Source organism: Lonchura striata, chromosome 2 (genome assembly GCF_046129695.1).
Source record: "Lonchura striata isolate bLonStr1 chromosome 2, bLonStr1.mat, whole genome shotgun sequence".
NCBI classification, from domain to species: Eukaryota; Metazoa; Chordata; class Aves; order Passeriformes; family Estrildidae; genus Lonchura; species Lonchura striata.
This window is the reverse complement of record NC_134604.1, coordinates 50,583,373-50,601,925: the sequence shown is the minus strand read 5'-3', so window position 1 is coordinate 50,601,925 and position 18,553 is coordinate 50,583,373. Positions and strand designations below refer to the sequence as shown.

The window sequence follows — 18,553 nt, the reverse complement described above, 5'->3', positions numbered from 1 at the left end:
GGCGCGCGGGGCCGCGGCGAGCGGCGCGGGAAGGGCGCGGGAAGCGGCGCGGGCAGCGGGAAGGGCGCGGGAAGCGGCGCCGCGGTCGCCGCGGTGATGACGTTAGCGCGGCGCGCTGAGGAAGGCGGAAGCGCGCGAGTGGTGCCGCCGCTGCCCCGGGTGCGTGGGGCAGAGCTCACGACTGGCCAGGCCCGGGCTGCTGCTCCCCAGCCCTCGCCGCTGCACAGTTACCGCTTGGGCAGCTGCCCGGTGCTTTCTGCAGCTCCGGGCATCGTGCCGGACGAACAGTATACCCTCTTCCCGAGCTGCCCCCAGGTGCTGCGGGGAAGGAAGGTGGTGGTGGCGACCCCGGGAGGGCAGCCCGGCTCTCGCTGGCCCGGGCTCCGAGCGCGGCGTCTGCTCTCCCTGCTGGTCTCTGAGCAGCGCCGTCTGTAAGTAGCAGCCGTGGTCTGTGCCAGGTGGGTGTAAAAGCCCGTGTGGCTGGTGGGTCAAGCAGCCTGGCAAGAGCAGTGCAGCTGCTGCTGAGAAGGCGAAAGCCAGCAAGGTCTGAAAGGAGCTTGTAGATAGGTCGGGTCCGGGCTCTCCTCCCAGGCACCCAGCTGTAGGATAAGGGGAAAAAGCCTCAAGATGCACCAGGGGAATGTAAGGTTGGACATTAGGTGGATTTTCTAAGCAGGATGATTAGGCATTGGAATGCGCTGCCAAGGGAGGTGGCGGAGTCACCATGGCTCGAAGGAAAGACTGAACGTGGCCCTGAGTACCATGGTGGAGTTGATGAGGGGATTGTACCTGTGAGTCAGAGGTTGGACACGGTGATCTCGGAGGTCTTTTCCAATCTGTGTGATTCTGTGATCAAGGTATTCCTTTATTGTTTTCTCTAGTATGTCGTCTTACACCTCTTATAGGGACCTGTGTGTGCCTTGTGGGCCTCGGGAGTTTTCAGTGTATGTGCTTTTGACAACGTGCATATCTTTATTTAAGTATAGCATCATACCAGTAAGCTAGATTCACGTAGGTGTTCCCACTGGTATTTAGGTTGTTGTAGTGAAAACGCTTGATAATGACTGTTCAGGAAGAGGGTACTCAGGCAGTAGCCCTCCAGAGCTTCTCAAAATGTTTTTCTTGGGTGAAAAAAAAAATGTTCATGTGATACTGAGAAGCATCGCTTGCTTAGTGGTCTAATGTAGTGGTTAGTTTTTCATAATAACACCTCATTAATTGTTTTGATTCTTGCAGTTGATTCTTCAGAAGGCTCATCTCAAAACATAGCTTAAAAAAGCTTTGCAAATAGTGGAAGAAAATGTCACATAAAAACTCTAAGGTAATCAAGAAAGTAAACATTTCTAGCTCCTTGGAATCTGAGGATATCAGCTTGGAAACCACAGTACCAACTGATGATGTTTCTTCCTCTGAAGAGAGAGAAGGTACTGTAAAAATCACTAAGCAGCTGATTGAACGGAAGGAGTTGCTCCATAATCTTCAGCTGCTTAAAATAGAATTATCGCAAAAAAACTTGATGATTGACAACTTGAAAGTTGAATATTTGACCAAGGTAAGTAGTCTTTCTCCTTTCATTATATAATCTTTTTTTGATTTTGCTACTTTTAGACTATGATAGAAACTTCTATTCTGAAAAGAATTTATTTGAATTGTATGGTGGAGATCTGCTTAGTTGTTTTGGGAGTTTTCTTGTGTTTTGTGTTCTTTCATAAGAAGAAGGGGAAACGAAGATATAGAAAGCTTCACAGACTTCAAGTCATTTTACTTATAAATAAGGGAAGATCTAATTGGTTTTACCTTTCCTAAACACATAGGAAAAACACCTGTTTTCTTCCAGAAATTAGGAATACTTTTGTCACTCACGTTAGTAGCATAACAGGGCTTTGAATCTGAACTTGTGTAGTACTAGGAAAGGTGATCTGAATACTCTTCAATGCTTTGTTAATCGAGATAGGGATAGACTATACCAACATGCAAAACAATAGATTTTGTTGTGTACAGCTTGCACAAAGATGCGTGAAATTAAGGGTGTAAAAACAATGTGGCATTGCTCATTTTTGCAACATATTATATGCTACCTGGTTTTTATTGGTTCTCTGCTCTGAGTTTAAGTCTAACTTGAAATTAGGTGAACAAATAGCTTTTTAGCTGAAAAAGACCCATTTAAGAGTGAAACCTTTTTTTTTATTTTTTTAAGTCCATATCATATTCTGAAGCCCTAATCTCTTTCGGGGTCTTGTTAGATAGCCATTATTGGATTGTCCACAGCATTGGGATCTTCATATTTTTATTTCAACTTGTTCTTTTTGTAAAAAAAAAATTAAAAATTAATATGGTAACTTATTTTGTTTTATACCCACTCACATTCTTTATATTTAGATTGAGGAGCTAGAGGAGAAGCTTAATGATGCAATCCATCAAAAGCAGCTGTTGTCTTTACGACTGGATAGTCAGTTGGCATTACAGCAAGAAGATGCCAGGTATGATGGAAGGAAAATTAAGAACTTAATTGTTAACAAATTAGTGAGTTAATTTGAACGTGTGTAAATAAATTATTAACAGAAACAGATAACTAATAGTTGCAGGAATAGGATTTCTTTTGCGGATTATATTAGTGTTTTTATTCTAAAAATTGAATTTACATATAAGTAAATTAAAATTCAATTCTCACTAGCTGAAGTTTGTGGGCTTGTTTTTTTTTTTTACCTAAATTCAAAATTAGTAGGAAGAGGTAGTAAAAGTGTTCTTAAAACCAATAAAGAGCAAAAGGACTAGTCAGAGGTGACAGAATATCCACCAATTTAAACAGAATTTTTAATAAATGCAGCATAGAAAGGGAAGGACTTGGGAAAGGTAAGCACATAATGTTTAGCTTTTCCCATTAGTACTTCCTATTTGTTAGAAATGCTTTCAGTTGGTGATGGAGGAACTCGCTTTCCATGTTGTTTTTCTGAAATATTTGGAGTTAACCTGAAAAAATAGACTGGCCCAGGATGTGACTGCTTCCAAGTCCTATTCTGTAGTGATGCTAGAACAGATTTAGGGATGTGGAGCCAGACCTGAAATGAGTTCCAGCAAAGTCTTTCAACTGTGAGAGCAGCTTACGGTCAGAAAAACGTTAGTCACTAGAGTGCAATCTTTTTATGCTGGGCATACTTGAGTTATCTAAGGAGTGCTCAGTAAAAAGGTACTGATGTTCAAACTGTTATTAATAGGCTTAAAAAATTAAACTACTTTTTCCAATCTTTTAATTAGTTTCCTTGGCAGTCTTTTACTTAACTTTTCATCCTCATGTAGTAGAATTTTACACACCATGTAGTGAGTCCTTGTGTGATTGTTTTGGTGACCTCAGACTTCCTGTTACCTGTACCCTGCCAGTGGGGTAGATGTTGCTTTGTAGTACTAGTTAATATTTTTTTATTCCTTTTTAAGTAATGCAGAAATGACTATGCTTTAAAGAGTGACTTGCATATGTTTTCAAGAGTTGCAGCTAAAAATAAAAAAAAAAGTAGGTTAGTTGTGTTTGATTTAAAGAAAATAAACACTTCTAAATGTCATGAACTCATGTGCAGTTTCTATTGCTGTATGAAACCTTAACACTGATGATAACAGTAGTATGTTGTTTTAAAGCTGGAAGTAAGGCTGCTTGTTCTGTTGTAGTAGTGGTTGATTTGTTGCTGTTTGTTTTTTTTAATAAAGGACTCTTAACTTTATATATTACAGTGGGTAGAAAATTAAGGGTTGGTATGATGGTGCCTGTGCTGAAACTTGGTAAGATCCAAGTTCAAGTAATGTACCAGCACTTCGGGGTTTGTGTGGAAATGCATTCTACTTTTTCATGTTTTTAACCTTTTAATTGGTATATTAAGTTTAGTTTGTAAATTCAAGTCGGCATATGTGGAGATTGTCTATTCTCAGATTCAGCTTTGTGTTGTCAATGACTATAAAGTTCCTGGCTTTTTATATATACTGTATCTGATATGACTGTTTAACCATAGTAGTATACAGTCTGCCACTAATTACCTAATCTTTGCAATTTTTTCCCCTCTACAAAATGAGCAGAACTCACTTCTTTGCCAGGGTATTGTGAAGCTTTGTCACTTGTGCTACTCATTACCTGATATCTTCTGTTTTCAAATCCGTCTTGAAGGAAACATCAGGCTCTAATGAAGCAAGAAATGGAAACCATTTTATTGAGACAGAAGCAACTGGAGGAAACAAATTATCAATTGAGAGAGAGGGCTGGAGATATCCGTCCTAGCTTGCGAGACTTGGAATTAACAGATGAATGCTATGAGAAGCTCAAGTCTCTTCCTGAAGATCAGCTTTCTATCCCTGAATATGTTTCAGTAAGTATTGGGTTTTGTACTGCTTTTAAGTATAATCTGTATCTTGGATCTGGCTGAGACAGAGTTCACATTCGTCATAGCAGTCTGAATCTTGCTGTGCTTCACACTGGTGGTTGAAACTGTTTTGGCTATTGCCTGACAGTGCTTGCACAACATCAAGACTTTCTGTTTTCCCCATTTTGCCTCCCCCTGCCTCAGCCAGCTATAAATGGTCATGAGATTGATAGGGGACACAGCTGAACAGATGACCCAAATTGGCCAGAGTAATATGCCATACCATAAAATGTCATACTCAGCAGCATAAATGGGAGGTAGAGGACAAAAGAGAAGGTGGGGGGCGGTGATGGCTTCCCAAGATGGTTATTACTCAGGGACTGGCTAGGTATCAGTTTCCCCAGTTTCTGGGAGGTGATGAATTCTTTTATTTTTTCGGGTTTTTTTTTACTTTTTAAGCTCATCTCTCTTTCCTTCAGTAATTGTTTCGAAAACTTGACACCCGAATTTTTTTGGTTTTGTTTTGTTCTTCTCACTTTCTCCTGCTCCCAGAGGAGGCAGCAAATGGGTGAGCAGCCATATAAGCTGCTGGCAGGCTCAACCCACCCCAAGCTGTAAATTATGGTGGGTTGTTTTTTTCATCTCCGACTAGAAATAAAGGACCTTCAGAGGCAGATGTATTCCTGGATCAGTCATAAGAGTATGACTGGGTTCCAGTAAAGAGTGGAACCTTTTAATCCCTGATTCTGATGTCTTGAAAGAGAGTAGAACTGCTGACGTATTTTAAGGAGGTTAAGCAGATGGGATGTCACAATTAAAATGTGAGCACACACTGATAATATGAAATACAGCAGACTGAAAAAAGGAATTTGAAACTTGGTTTGCCAGAACCACAAGCTGGGATTGCACTTGTAAACATCTCTTACTTTTCTCTTATGCTTTCCATATGTTCCTTTCCTGTTTGACTAAATGCAGGAGACAAAGTGTACCTCAAAGTATACTTTGAGATTTATTTTCTTGATTTAATATGTTTGTTATTTATGGCTTGTGGGATTATGGAGAGGCCACTGTGTGCTCTTGTTTGCAATAAAAAGCCTGCTGGACATGTCCAGAGCATCCCAGCTGACTTAGGAGAATGAAGAAGTTTTAGACATATAAACCTTAATTCATCAAAATATTAGCATTGTACTAATCTGTAGAGCTTGTTATTAAGCTCTACATTAACATGTTTTTAACATTAACAATGTTAGAAACCTTAGTACATTTGTTGAGGTATAAATGCTACATGAATGAATTCTCCAGATCAAAGTCATGCTTTACTGTGCTCTATATATGTACAGAGAAGTAAAAATTTTCACCCTTATCTAAAGGATGTTCTTGTGAGCATCTTTTAAAAAGCTGGGCTTTTGAAAGTGCTAGGAACATCATAAGGCTCTGTGGCATAAACAAGAACATATAGTTTGGGTACTGTTAGGTTCTCACCACCTAGCTGTCTGCTGTACCCACTGCCCTCTGCAAAAGTATTTGACGGGGTGTTGTTGATTCCTGTACCACCATGGTCGAAAAAAACCAGACTTTTAACAGAAACTGAAATTCCTGGCAGTGGTTCTGTTGAAATTGGTGTGCAGGAAGTTCAAGACTTGAGGAATTGACTGACAGTCAGTACAAAAGACTCTGCAGCCAGGCAGGATAGATACCAGGAGTTAGTAATCTTGTCAGCTGCTTTAAGTGAAGCTGTCACAGCACAATTTAGATTTAATTTGTGAGTAGAAAATGGCTGTCAAAAAGGTGTAAGGTAGGAGAGATGAGTAGCAACCACCTTCTACCTTTAACTTTCTGTTCTTTTACTCTTGTGTTCAACCAGTTAATGTTATTTTTATCTGAAAAAAACTCCTCTCTTCTTCACACATTATTTTTTATTTTGAAGAAGTAATTTTTAGACCTTTTCTTTTTCTGGATAAGGCATTCTAAAGATGTATTGTAGTAAAGTGCTATTTTCTGCTTTTTTTAACTTCTTCTAGCAGAAGATTAGTGTGAACCTAAAAGTATCAGTTAAGCTAGGTGGTTCATTATCATTACTTCAGGTTATGCAGCTGATACAGATGGTGGGAGCCCACAGAACTGTTTTGCACATCCTGTCTGTGCATCCATTTGGCTTCCAAGGGCTGGAGAAAGGAGTTTGAAGGAATGCTGTTTCCTGCTTTGCTTGCCTAAGGAGAAGTTGGGCATTTCTAGGCAGTTAAAATTTCTGACTCTACATCTGTGTACAGACTAATAATATAGCCCACTGATACTAGGATAAAATTTTCGTTGTTGAGAAAAGGTCCTGCTTAGACAACTTGAAGAGGAAAATTTCAGACTTTTTTTTTTTTTTTTCTATTTATCAGTTATAAAATACTGCCTTGCAATTCTCCAGGATGAAAGTAAACATGTATACAATGTTTAGACTTTATTTGACACCTGGTCTACTGGACAAAAAGCAGGAAGAACTTAAATGCAGATTTTGTGTATAGAGATACTGTAAATTTGAAACAAGCAAATGTGAGATGTTTTTCACTGTTCTTCCACAAAGGGGTGCAATAGTGACATGTTAGAACAAAGCTTAGGCAATGTTTAATGCAAATGATGACAACTGAAAAATTGTATTTTGCACATCTTTCTCTTAAAATCAAAGTTTGTTTTGAACTTATGTGTAAAAATTCAGATTTTTGTTTTGTTATTCCTGAGATGTTTTTAGAAACAGTATATGTGAAATTTGAAAGTACTTCAGGCTGTTAAATTGTTCAGCTGCCAAGCACCAGTTCAGTTTGTTCAGTAAAGTGAACCTCTTGTGAACTCTGTAAAAAATTTTCAGCAAATTTTTAAAAAATGGTTTCTGCAAGTTCTATTTTAACTGATTTTAATTGCCATGTCTTTTAAGTATATCATTTTGCTAACTGCAACTCAGTTGCTGTTTATTTAAGAAGGCAGTTAACTGATCCAGCTGCTTTCACAGAACATCAATTAATTTTTTCAAACTCTCCACCCACCCATTTTTACTTTTTTCTAATTGTACATAAAAAGTGGTGGGCACAGGCTAAGAGTTTTTTAAAAACTGCCTAGAAAGTGGTAACTGTTTATAGCACACCAATATAAATTTGTGATTTTTAAGATATGGATTTTTTTTCTAAAATCCCTTTTAGAGTAGGTTTTGTTTCTGCTGTATTGAATTGGCAAGAGGCAGTTTGTGCTTTGGCTTCTGGGTTACATGAACATTTATTGGCTATCAAACCAGCTAAATAGCAGCAACAGTTGAACTGCTAGAACCTCATCTGCTGCATTCATTTGCACTTTCTTAATACCGTGCAATGATCTTTTCTTGGGAAGGCTGTGTAAATACATTTATCCTTGATACCTGTATCTCATGTAATCTTGGTTTCTACTGGGAAATATGTTTTAAGGTTGTTGTGTTTTGAGAAATAATTATGGTTGATAACATAAGTTTCCTAGGGATATTGCAGTAAAAATAAAAGAATTTCATGGTAAAGCAGGTGTGGTTTTAAAAAAAACACAATGCTTTAAATGGTTATCAATTAGTGATAATCAAGGTTATTTTTTTCTTAAGAAATGGCCAGTTGAATCATCAAATGCTACAGTTAAAAATACTAATCTTTCAGTCATGTTGTATGCTTGCCTTATTGTATGAAGCATACTACACCTGTGTTTACATTGCAAATTTCTATGGCTTCTGTGTTTTTAGAATTGTATGCTGTCAATTATATAAAATGTACCTGGAACTTTCCTTTGTCTTCTGCTGTTTATAGGTAGCAAAACAGAGATCTGTCTTCCTTCTGCATGGAAGTGCAGTACAGCTTGCTCTTGAATGCTTATTTAATCTGTGCTTTCTTGTCTGTATTTCTTCTTTAATCATATATCAAAGAAAGCATTAGGGATGGAGAGCACGCAATAGCTTTTGCATGAAAACAGTGCCTACTTATTTATTCTTTTCACACACACCCCCAAATGTAACATTTTAAGGTATCAAGTTAATCTGGGAATAATAGCTTCTGTGTACGTGTATGTGGGTGTATATCAAAAAAGCTATTTCTTCTTTGTTTTGTCTCTTTTTTTTTTTCTTTTTTAACGCTGGCTTTGTGATTTTACTACTGTATTTTCTAGTCTTTTTTCTTGATCAGAGGAAAAGTTCTGAAAAAGTTTTATGGATGTGAGACTTACTTGCCTGGGACAATGCCTATAACTAGCATGGGGGAAGAAAGAGGAAAATGTGTTACAGATTTTAATTTTTTTTAATCCTGTTAGAAGGTTGGAATATTTTTGGTGTTTATTTAACAGAGTCAAGTCTTTCAGAGCCTTAGTTTCCTGATGAGTTGAATCCCTATACCAGCACATTACTGCTGGAGGTGTGTGTAGAGGGGGTGTCATGGTTCTCCCTTGTTATGTGCTGTTTCTGCTCCCTGTGATTGCACTTGCATTTTTCTTGGTGCAAATTCAGCACACTGAGCTTGCAGAAAACAAGACAAATCTCCATTTCTACACACCCCATAAAAATTTATATTGTCTTGGGGAAAGTTAGCAAGTTAAGTTGGTTATTATTAAATAGGTTTGGTTTTGTTTTGGTTTTTTTTTTTGTTTTTTTTTTTTTTTTGTTTTGTTGTTTTTTTGTTTTTTTTTTCTTTTTGCACTGTTAATCAAATAGGCTCTAGGTTTGGCACAATGAAGTGCATGGGGACATGTGTCAATTAGCAACAGTGTTTTTTTGATTGATCAGCCTGAGTGTAAGCTGCCTTAGCTGTACAACAATATAATCTTTACCTTTATGTTGTGCCCTAGAAGTAATTTAGTAAGTTATTGTAATAAAATATTGAGCTGATGTGGTTTTAGGTTCGTAGTTTTGCAGTTGCAACTTTAAATATCTGTCTTGTTCTTCTAGGTCCGGTTTTATGAAGTAGTCCATTCCTTAAGAAGAGAGCTAAGTGATCTACAGATGAAAAAGGAGAGTCTGACAGAAGAACTAAGTGGGTGCAGATCCCAGCTGAAGTGTCTGACAGAGGTCTGTGCTCCTTAGTTATCTCAGTTCCGAAACTGTGAATACATATATTGTGAAAATCTCATTCTCCAAATCATTATTCATGTGTAAGATAGAAAAGTTTTTTTGCTGTATAAAAATTACTGTAAGGAGGAGAGGGGAGGGAGGGAGGGAGGGAGGGAGGAAAAGAGGAAATAAGCTATATGCATCCTTGTGTAACAGCTAACTTCATGCTGTGGCTACCATGCAAGATTTGCTAATGAGACAGTTCAGGGTAGTCTCTTACCAGCTGTGCTCTGCTTTCGGAGAGCAAGATTTCAAGGTGGGGATGCTGGACAGGGGATCTGGACACCATGATGTTTCAGTATATAGTCTTTGAGATGGTGATGTTTTGCTAGTAGTTTGCTTCACCTTTTGTTTTAATGTTATAAAAATGTATTTTTTAAAGTTCTTTGGAGTTGCATCTTCTCTTATCTTTTTCAATTCTTTGTATTTTAATTTTCCTATTTGTTTCTATACTAAAAAAAAAAAAAAGATAATTTGATTTCAAGTAAGGTATAAACACCAGAAGTAGAGAAACAAATTATATGAATATTTTAAGTTTTTATTTTTAAAGAGCTAAGGAATTGAATCAGTATAAGGAGCACGTTTTTTCTAATGTATTTGTCAATATTTATATTATTCTTGGAATGTATATAGGTAGGGTAATTTGTATTTTAATGTAGTTCTACATAAATCTGAGTTGGGACAACAGTTTCAGGTACTCAAAGTATATTTATCCAGGTCATGGCTAGTAGAGACTTAAATGACACTGTCATTTTAATATTTCTGAGAATATGTTTTAGTTATTGCCTTTTTTCCCCTGTGAAATTCGCTTACAGAATAATCAAGTGTAAGGAGAATTTTTTCTTTATATAAGTTTATCTTGTGAAATTCATGTACTTTCATTTCTCATTATGATTGAGTTAGAGAAAATAGTCAATAAAATTTATACATTTATGTGCTTCAGCATTATTCTGTGTCACCATCTCTGGTCATAACTGAGATTAAATTAATCCTGTTAAATTTTGTCTTGCATAAGCATTTTCCTTCACTGTACATTTAGTGTGCTTTGATTTAATAAAATTTTACAGGAGGATTTCAGCCTTTGAGATTTGACTGACATCCATTACTTCTGCTGAAGCAAATTAACAAGATAGTTGATAACAATTATTAAAATTGTTTTCTTGGGACATTCACCTTTGATACAGACTTCTAATTTTGTTCTTTTTGCACCACATGGTGGCAGTATCCACCTTTCCCACTGCTGTATTTCTCAAAGTTCGAAGTGCACTGTGCTTTTCTTTAACGGAGAGGTTTAAGAGTCTCTGTTCTGATTCTGGCAAGTTCAAGTTTTACCTTGTGACTTGCTGAGTGTCACGACAACAAGGTACCTCAGAAAATGAGGTAAGAGAAGCATCATCAGGATGTAAGAGTACTTTAGAATCTCTAATGTGCTTTGTGCACAGGAGCTGACATACCTATACATCTCTTGCAGTTTATGAAAAAGTGATTTCAAGGTGTACTGCTGGGGTAACTTTTTTGAGCTCTTCACTAAGGTCAAGCTTTTTTGCAAGGAATTTTGTCAGTAAAAATTAAAGTTTTGTTCAGAGCCTTACCTAAGCTCTTGCACTTTTACTGGATTTTTTTTTCTTTTTTTTTATTCCATGGTTCTTGTTTTTCAGGTACATGGAATATAGTTGCTGAAGTATCTTGCCTGTTATTTAATAATTTATACAGTGCAAATCTTTCTTCTGGGTTTCCATACAGTATTCCATAAATTTTAAGTTTTCTCTAATCATTGGAATATTCCTGTTCTTTGTGTAATTTATCACAAAAGTCTGTTCTGAATTTAAAACTTATTTAGGAAACTAGTAATACAGAAGTTTGAAATCCAAAAAACAACTATCTTCTGTGATGACTGTGTTTTTTCTTTTGTGAGAATAATCTACTTCCTACAGCAAGAATTCCTTCTTTTTTCTACTCTTTGGAGATAATTAAGGCTCTTCTTTATGAGTTTCAACACATGTTTCTTCCTTCTTTTTGGGACATAGAAAGGAACAAAAAAATATGCTTAGGCCAAATCTTGGGGGAGGACGATTATGTTGCCTTTTCTGGTTTGTGGCTGGCAGACTAGGTTTGAGCAAGTTTTATACATTCACCTTGAATAAAGAAATAAAAAATATGAGACAGTTTGTTCTAAACTCATAGGAAAGATTATCTAACCAATCAAGAATTTAAAAAGTTTGAAGGAAAATTTGAACTTAATAGTTTAATCAGCTTTAGAAAAATTTAAGTGTGAAATGAATTCATCATATAAGATGACCATGCTGATTCTATAACTTTTTAAACTTTGCTTGATGTGCTGCTTCTCTTAGCCCTTAAAGGCTGCTGAATCTGTAACACCGATTCAGTAGGGTAGAGAGCTGTTTCTGACAACAGCTAGCCGAAAATGGCTTGTGAAGACTGATTTCTAGCACCAGAACATGGCCTGATAAAAGATATTTGTCCTACTGCTTTCTTTTTTAAAGTGATCAGTGTAAGTGGTTGTGCTGTACAACTAAATTAGTGGTTCTCTGCACACAATTGTTGCATCTGTGATTTAGATCAGTTCCTCTGGCTTCAGGTAGAGCAGCCACAGCCTGGGGAGAGGTGGAGGAACTGGTGAAAGCCGTGTTCTTGTATTGCTGACTGACTTGTTACTAAATGTAGGGCACAGGCTTGTTTTAGTCCTCCTTTTTCAGTCCTGCTCAGTACTTCAAGTATAAATAATGTTGGCACCACCAGCTTTGGAGGTAAAGATAGAGGAGGAAGTCCAACTATAGTGGTGTATTAGCAGGAGCTTCCCAGAAATAAAACCAGCTTCTGATGTGTGCATTCCCATGCTGAACATCAGTTTACTATTTTCAGAGTTGTTTGTTTCCAAAGTGGTTAGAACCTTCCCTCAAACAGATGTAATTTACTACTAGTGGCTTTCTCTCAAGGCTGGGAGAGTGTCTGGGAAGGAAATCTTGCTTTCCTTTGTACCTCCGGAAGATTAAGTATTGCTTTCTTCTTCTGGTTGGGAGTTTCTTGGCAATGTTTTCCTGGAATTTGGTATTGATACAGTTTTATCAGTTTTCCCTTTTCCTTAGTTATTTTTTATATAAAGTTGCCTTTGGGTTTGCCATAAAATTTATAGCATGTGAGTATCTAAAAGTTGTGGTTATCCTAAAAACGAGGCTGGTTATGTGTAGGACAAAGATCTTTTCTAAGACTTCATCTCTGAATCAGGATTAGTAGCTGTCAGGTTTTGCTAGACATAATAACAATTTTCTCTGTGATAATGTTTTACAGCTGGAGGGAAAACATATCTATAGTCTTCAAAGAATAAACTAAGCTTTTGTACTCAAAGGATCACTTGGCACTAGATGTGTCTGAACATTAGAAAACTGAGGCTGTTGTTGCTACTCCAAAAGTACTGGGATCCCTAAGGTTTCTCTTAAAGCTTGTGTATCTGTAAAGACTGCAGTCTAGAACTCTTCCCCAGCCCCTTGACTGACACCACTTCTTTCAAGCAGTGCCTTGATCGTTTAGTCTTCACAACTCTCTTGAGACAGATGAGGTCTTGTTCTTAGGCATGTATTTCACTTTTTTTTTTTTTTTTTTTTTGGTACTGTTAATATTGTTCAGGAGAACATCTGCAAAGATGATGCTCCACCTGTAACTGAAAGCTTGAGGCAGCAGTTTAATATTTCCAAGACTTAAGGAAATTTCATATCTGTGAAAGTTTCCTTTTCTGTCCAATACATTTCTACTCTTTCAATACAGAGCTATGGCTCGCATTGACTGCTGACTGTGTTTCAGAAGTACAAGATGTCTTCATTATACTGCTCTGTAATGATCTCAAGGATCCTTTTCACCTGAGAATATTTCACTAAAATTCTAGTAAGATCTGATCCAGAGAAATAAACATTTCATTCCTCCACTTCCTTTTGCTACAGAAGAACTTATTCCAAAGCTTTTCATATCTTTCTTGCAGAGTTTCTCTACTTTGGAGTAGCCTAATATTTTTGTTTATAATTTTTTGTGGTAAATAGTGACCTGTCTACAGTCAGATTGCGAATTTCCCATCTATAAGCAGAGTACCAATTTTATAGCAAGTTACTAAAGAGATATCTTATTTATCCAATTATGTATAGCTTCTTCATGACATTTGGGCAGTTGCATTCCAATAAATAATGTATTTACCAGTAGTCTTTGAATGAAGAGTATATAAACAATTGAAACAAAATGTCATCTTTACAAAGAAGCAGTACCTCATCCAAATAACAGGAGGGAATTGTTTTCACATCACAATAGTACAGTAGCTTTACATTTCTCTAGGGCCTTTAGGATATGAAGAAAGTGCTGGCTTTGGTAAGTGATTCTTCCAAGATGCAGATCTTTGAAAAAAATGCTTTTTAAAAGCAGATTCACTTTCTTTTACAGGCTTATCTGTAAATGGTGTAAAGAAGTCATGCTGCTTCTGCTTGATTGGCTGATTAATCTATTCCCTGCATTTCTGTTTATCTTCTTATCTCCAAAGGCTTTTTGAAACATCATCTAATCCTTATCATGTATTATGTGTCACTAACTTAGTTCAGAAAGTATGTCACCTGGATTTTGCACTTGAAATTCAGATAGGTGTTTATTTCAGTGACTGTAAACTGCTGCTCATTGCAGAGTGAGGATAGCAGTGAAGATTAATATAATTAAACTGAGGTTTGCCATTAGATCTTTAGTTTCTCTATCAGTTTGGGGTTTTAAGTGGTGCAGATCAGGCAAGCTGAGGATCTTCTTGCTTGACACATCATCTGTGGATAGTTTTTGTAAACCAAACAAAAGCACTTCTTTGCTGACTCATGCCCTGTAAAACCCACCTGTACTGGTTAATACTAGGTTTCTTAGTCAGCTCTGTCAAGAATTTCTGTAGGCAGTGGTTGCCTATCTGTCTCAAACAGGACATGTTTGGTTTTTCATTTGTTTTAACTATATCATTGGTCTGAGTTTCTGCTCTCTGCAGAAGCAAAAATTATTAAGAGGCTGAAGAAAAACCATGAGGTTTTTGGAGTTTTATGGCAATCACATTCAGTATAAGAAAGTTCTGTTTGTCCTTTAATATTTTGAGGTTAGTGGGCTTACTTAAGCTAATATTATTTATTGGTATTATTTCCAGTACCTAATTTCTGTCCTTGAAAGAGCTCTGTGTCTTGATTTTTCTAAAAGCCCCTTTTTTGCTGCCGCAGGACAAAGCTATTCATCAAGATGTTCAAGCTATCTTCTGAAGATAAATGGAAAAGATAAAGCTGTTCCATTGCAGGGATCTTAAAATCAATTCAACATATATGGACATTGTTAGAAATGAAATTAACTTCATCACATGCAAAGCAAAGCTTCTTCTGCCTAAGCACAGACAGCTTGGTTATATGTCTTTAAGGTGTATTGCTATGGAAGTGCAGAAGCTTGTGTATGTGCTACCTGGAGACATGCATACCACATAAGGAGTTTTGTGTGTTAGCCTATTTACAACCTAGACTGGGTATCAGCTTGCTTTGTCATGTTTCTCCATGTGTTTGAAATACTACTTTGGCACCTTAAGATTAGGTAGATGAAAAGCAGTGTCCTGTGCAGTATAATTAGTGTTTCTTCAGGAATTGTATTAAATCTGAAAAAAACAAACATGACAAACCCCTCTAATTAAGGTAGGTCTTAGTTTCACTTTTCCAAAGTGGAATTTAACTCTTCTTCCCTGGAATTACCATACTGTTACATGATAGTAACATGACATTAATAACTGATTTATTAAATACAATTCAAAAGTAAGTTTAGGTCTCAAGTATTAAAAGGATCTGGTTTTGCAGATATTTAGATATTCTGTTAATTGATGCTTCAGAGCTATCTATGACAACTTTTTTTTTCCAGAGGTTAACCAATTTAATTTTATACTTTTGGTAGTTGTCTTCTAACTCTCAACTAGATAATACTGTAGGAGCTTCAGTAGCCCACTCAGTGAAAAGTGTGTGAATTGCAGCATGGCAGAATGGCATGGAAGAATTCTCCATTCTTTTCCACAGAAGAATTGTATTCTAAACTTAATCTTTCAATGTGCACTTAAAAGTTAAGTGCCCTTACTGACATTTCCTGTTGGAAGATGAGCCATGTTTGCACTGGATAACAGTGTATTTGCACCATTATGTTACATATTTGAAACTTTAGCTAACTTGTGCACCCCTTTTAAAAGTATCTGACACAGACTAACATTTATAATGATACCATCTTTATAAATAATGACATGTAAACCGATTAAAGAAGAGAGTGTTTAATAGTGTTAGTTTGCTTAATGTATATCCATTCATTAGGGTAAACATAAACCTATATACCAGTATGTGTTAGAATTAATGACAATCATGTCTTTACATGTATTTTTAATGGTAGACCATGCAGAATTCTCTTTAAAACTTCCTGGATGTTGTGATTTGTGACCTGAAGTAATTTTAGTAAAAGTGAAGATAAGTAGGTATGTGAAATACAAAACAAAATACTATTTTTTATCAACAGAATAGGTAAAATATGGCTGGTAGATTAGGGAGCTTTTCTGTGCTGTCTTATAAATATTTAGGTGTGTTTTTACAAGAAGGCATTTTATCAGTCTTTCAGCTGCTGATGTCTGTGAAGTTTGTGTCCTGCTCCTGCTGTCATATACTCCATATATGCTGTTGCCTAAACTTCTCTTGTCTATTAAAATCTAGCTGGACAATTTTCCTCCTATAACTGTACGAAGCATAGCTTTCAGCAATGTTGAAAAATTATGCACTCATACAGTGTCTTTTACTGCAAAATAAATGTAATTTGCAGTTGCTAAATGTTTGGTTTAGTAATGACATCTTAAGGCTCTGCTCAGATTCAGTTAATAATATTGTGATATCCATTCATAATAACCAGAGAGAATAATTGTTTATCAAGCATCCATTACTGAGCTTGCTATCAATCACAGCAGTAAAAAACTGAACTCAGTGGTTTTCTGGAAAGTAGGATATGGAAAAAATCTAAATGCTCAAGAGTATTCTCACATTTTTAACAAGCAACTCTTTTTGTAGTCCATTAGCTTTACCTTGCATTAGTGAATGACCATTATTATTTTGGTCGTTCTTGTGAATAAATTGTTAAGTAGTACAGTATTTAGGACAAGTAAGACAAGTTTGTGAAAAAAGTACCTGTGGAGTAGAAAACTGAAAAATGGAGTCTAGTTTGGGGATTAAAGTATAAAAGTCTGCTATTCTTGGAGAGAATTGGAGGGAATGAGTGTGATTAGGAAATCTGCTGATCTTCAAAAGGAATACCTAGTATTTAAAAGATGAATACTCTCTGTGGCTCTTCTTGCTTTGCTTTTGTTGTTTCGGTTTCCAGAATAATCCATAAAAGTATGCAAGGAGGAAAAAGAAGGAAAAATGGAAATTAATGCTGATGGACCTTTACGCAAACTATTTTATTTTAGTTTTTCTTCCACCAAAGCTTTCCATTATATACTTCAGCAAACATAGGTTACCAGAGATACAGTAGCTACAATTTGGGATTAACTGGCTGTAATCTTTCAGATAATGACAGATGTTGGTAAACTTGCTGAACAAACCATTCTCTTCCTTATTTTTTTTTAAATTTCAAATTAACTAGCAAGTAGCTTCACAAGTATCTTGACCTGTTTGAAACTGTTGTAAAAGTGGTATGACTTTCATGCTCCTAGTATAGGTTTGCAGACCACCAGCTGTTTATATGAGCGTTAGTGGTCTTGGAAGTTGTGCTAATGGACAAATGCACTGGAAAAAAAAGGTATATATAATCACATATTTGTAATAAGATAAAAATAAGTTGAGTATCAGTTACTTTGTGATACTCAAATACTGAAACAAATGAAAGCATTACCACCTGAATATTCATAAGAGGTTTTCACATAAATCAGTTGGTGATTATTCAAGTAAATATCAGTGCAGCTGTGATCATTTCAAAATGTTTCACTTCCTAGAGCTATGAAGACGAGAGGAGGAGTCGGTCAGAGCTTGAGGTCAGATGCCAACGTTTAACACTGGAACTGGCTGATACCAAACAGTTGATTCAGCAAGGTGATTACAGACTGCAGAACTATGATAAAGTAAAATGGTAAGTATCTCTATAATTCAAGTGTTTAACTAACATAAAAATGTTAATAAAGATCAGCCTTTATAGACCAGACTTCTTAATTTTGTTTTTGACTTAACACATGGAGATATTTTTCCTTACCTCATACACTAATGGTTAAATTACCTCCTTTAGTGTATTGCAGACATAAAATTAACAACATTTTGAAAACCAATGCATCAAATTATCTTCCTAAAAGTTTATATTTTCATATTTACTGTGTTTTCAATAGAGCCTTGCAGTCTCATTGTAGCTAAGGAAGTGGGAGCTGTTGATGGCAAGCATCTTGGAACAAGTACTCTTTTTTTATTCATAGTTTAGAAGCAATGATCTAACAAAAGGTCCTATGCTCTACTCTGTGCTGCTTACTGAGTGAGTTAGGAGGGCAGGACCTTGGGAATTAATATTTACAACTCAAGATATCCTTGAAACCATAAATTTGAAAGGGGTGTTTTGAGAACTCTGGCAGATAATCTTAGGATTACCTTAGTGAATTTGTTTAACTGCAGAAATTTCCAGTTTCTAGCTTTTTTAAAATACAGATTGTACTGTTACAGCCAATGTTTTGAATATCCATCTTGCAAAAACAATTGCAAAATAGTGAAAATTGACTTCTTGTAATTATACTCATAGATGTATACTTCACAGTCCAGCTTCCAAATAACTTTTTCATTGTGCTTGCAAGTACAAGAAATCTGGTCTTTGGCACATTTGTTGAGAAATGTATTCAAAAATGGGGATTATGAATAGAAAAGACCATGTCAAGTCCTTAGTTGTTCATATGGAATGAACTCAGGTGTAGTTACTGACACAAATGACTGCCCACTAATTCATTTGTAGGGGAATCTGTCTTCTGGATTCACAGTATTTTTGGTACAGCTATATGTACAAAAACAACTCTGGAATCTGTCTGGCATCTTGTTGCAAATAGGATGGATTGGTGCTATAATTT

General features: G+C 36.4%; 1 protein-coding gene across 5 annotated transcripts in view; it reads left to right on the top strand.

The window, feature by feature from the left end:
- PIBF1 (progesterone immunomodulatory binding factor 1) overlaps positions 1-18,553 on the top strand; it is a 105,262-nt gene that overhangs the window by 132 nt on the left and 86,577 nt on the right. For 2 of the 5 annotated variants that reach the window (XM_021548017.3, XM_021548012.3), the window contains exons 1-6: positions 132-458; positions 1,237-1,552; positions 2,380-2,480; positions 4,151-4,349; positions 9,274-9,393; positions 17,450-17,583. In XM_021548017.3, coding sequence (XP_021403692.2) covers positions 1,301-1,552; positions 2,380-2,480; positions 4,151-4,349; positions 9,274-9,393; positions 17,450-17,583 — 806 coding nt within the window. In that variant the 5' untranslated portion in view covers positions 132-458; positions 1,237-1,300. Of the gene's footprint in view, positions 1-131; positions 459-1,236; positions 1,553-2,379; positions 2,481-4,150; positions 4,350-9,273; positions 9,394-17,449; positions 17,584-18,553 lie in introns of those variants that run through there. The other 3 variants (XM_021548013.3, XM_021548014.2, XM_021548018.2) reach the window with 3 other exon arrangements.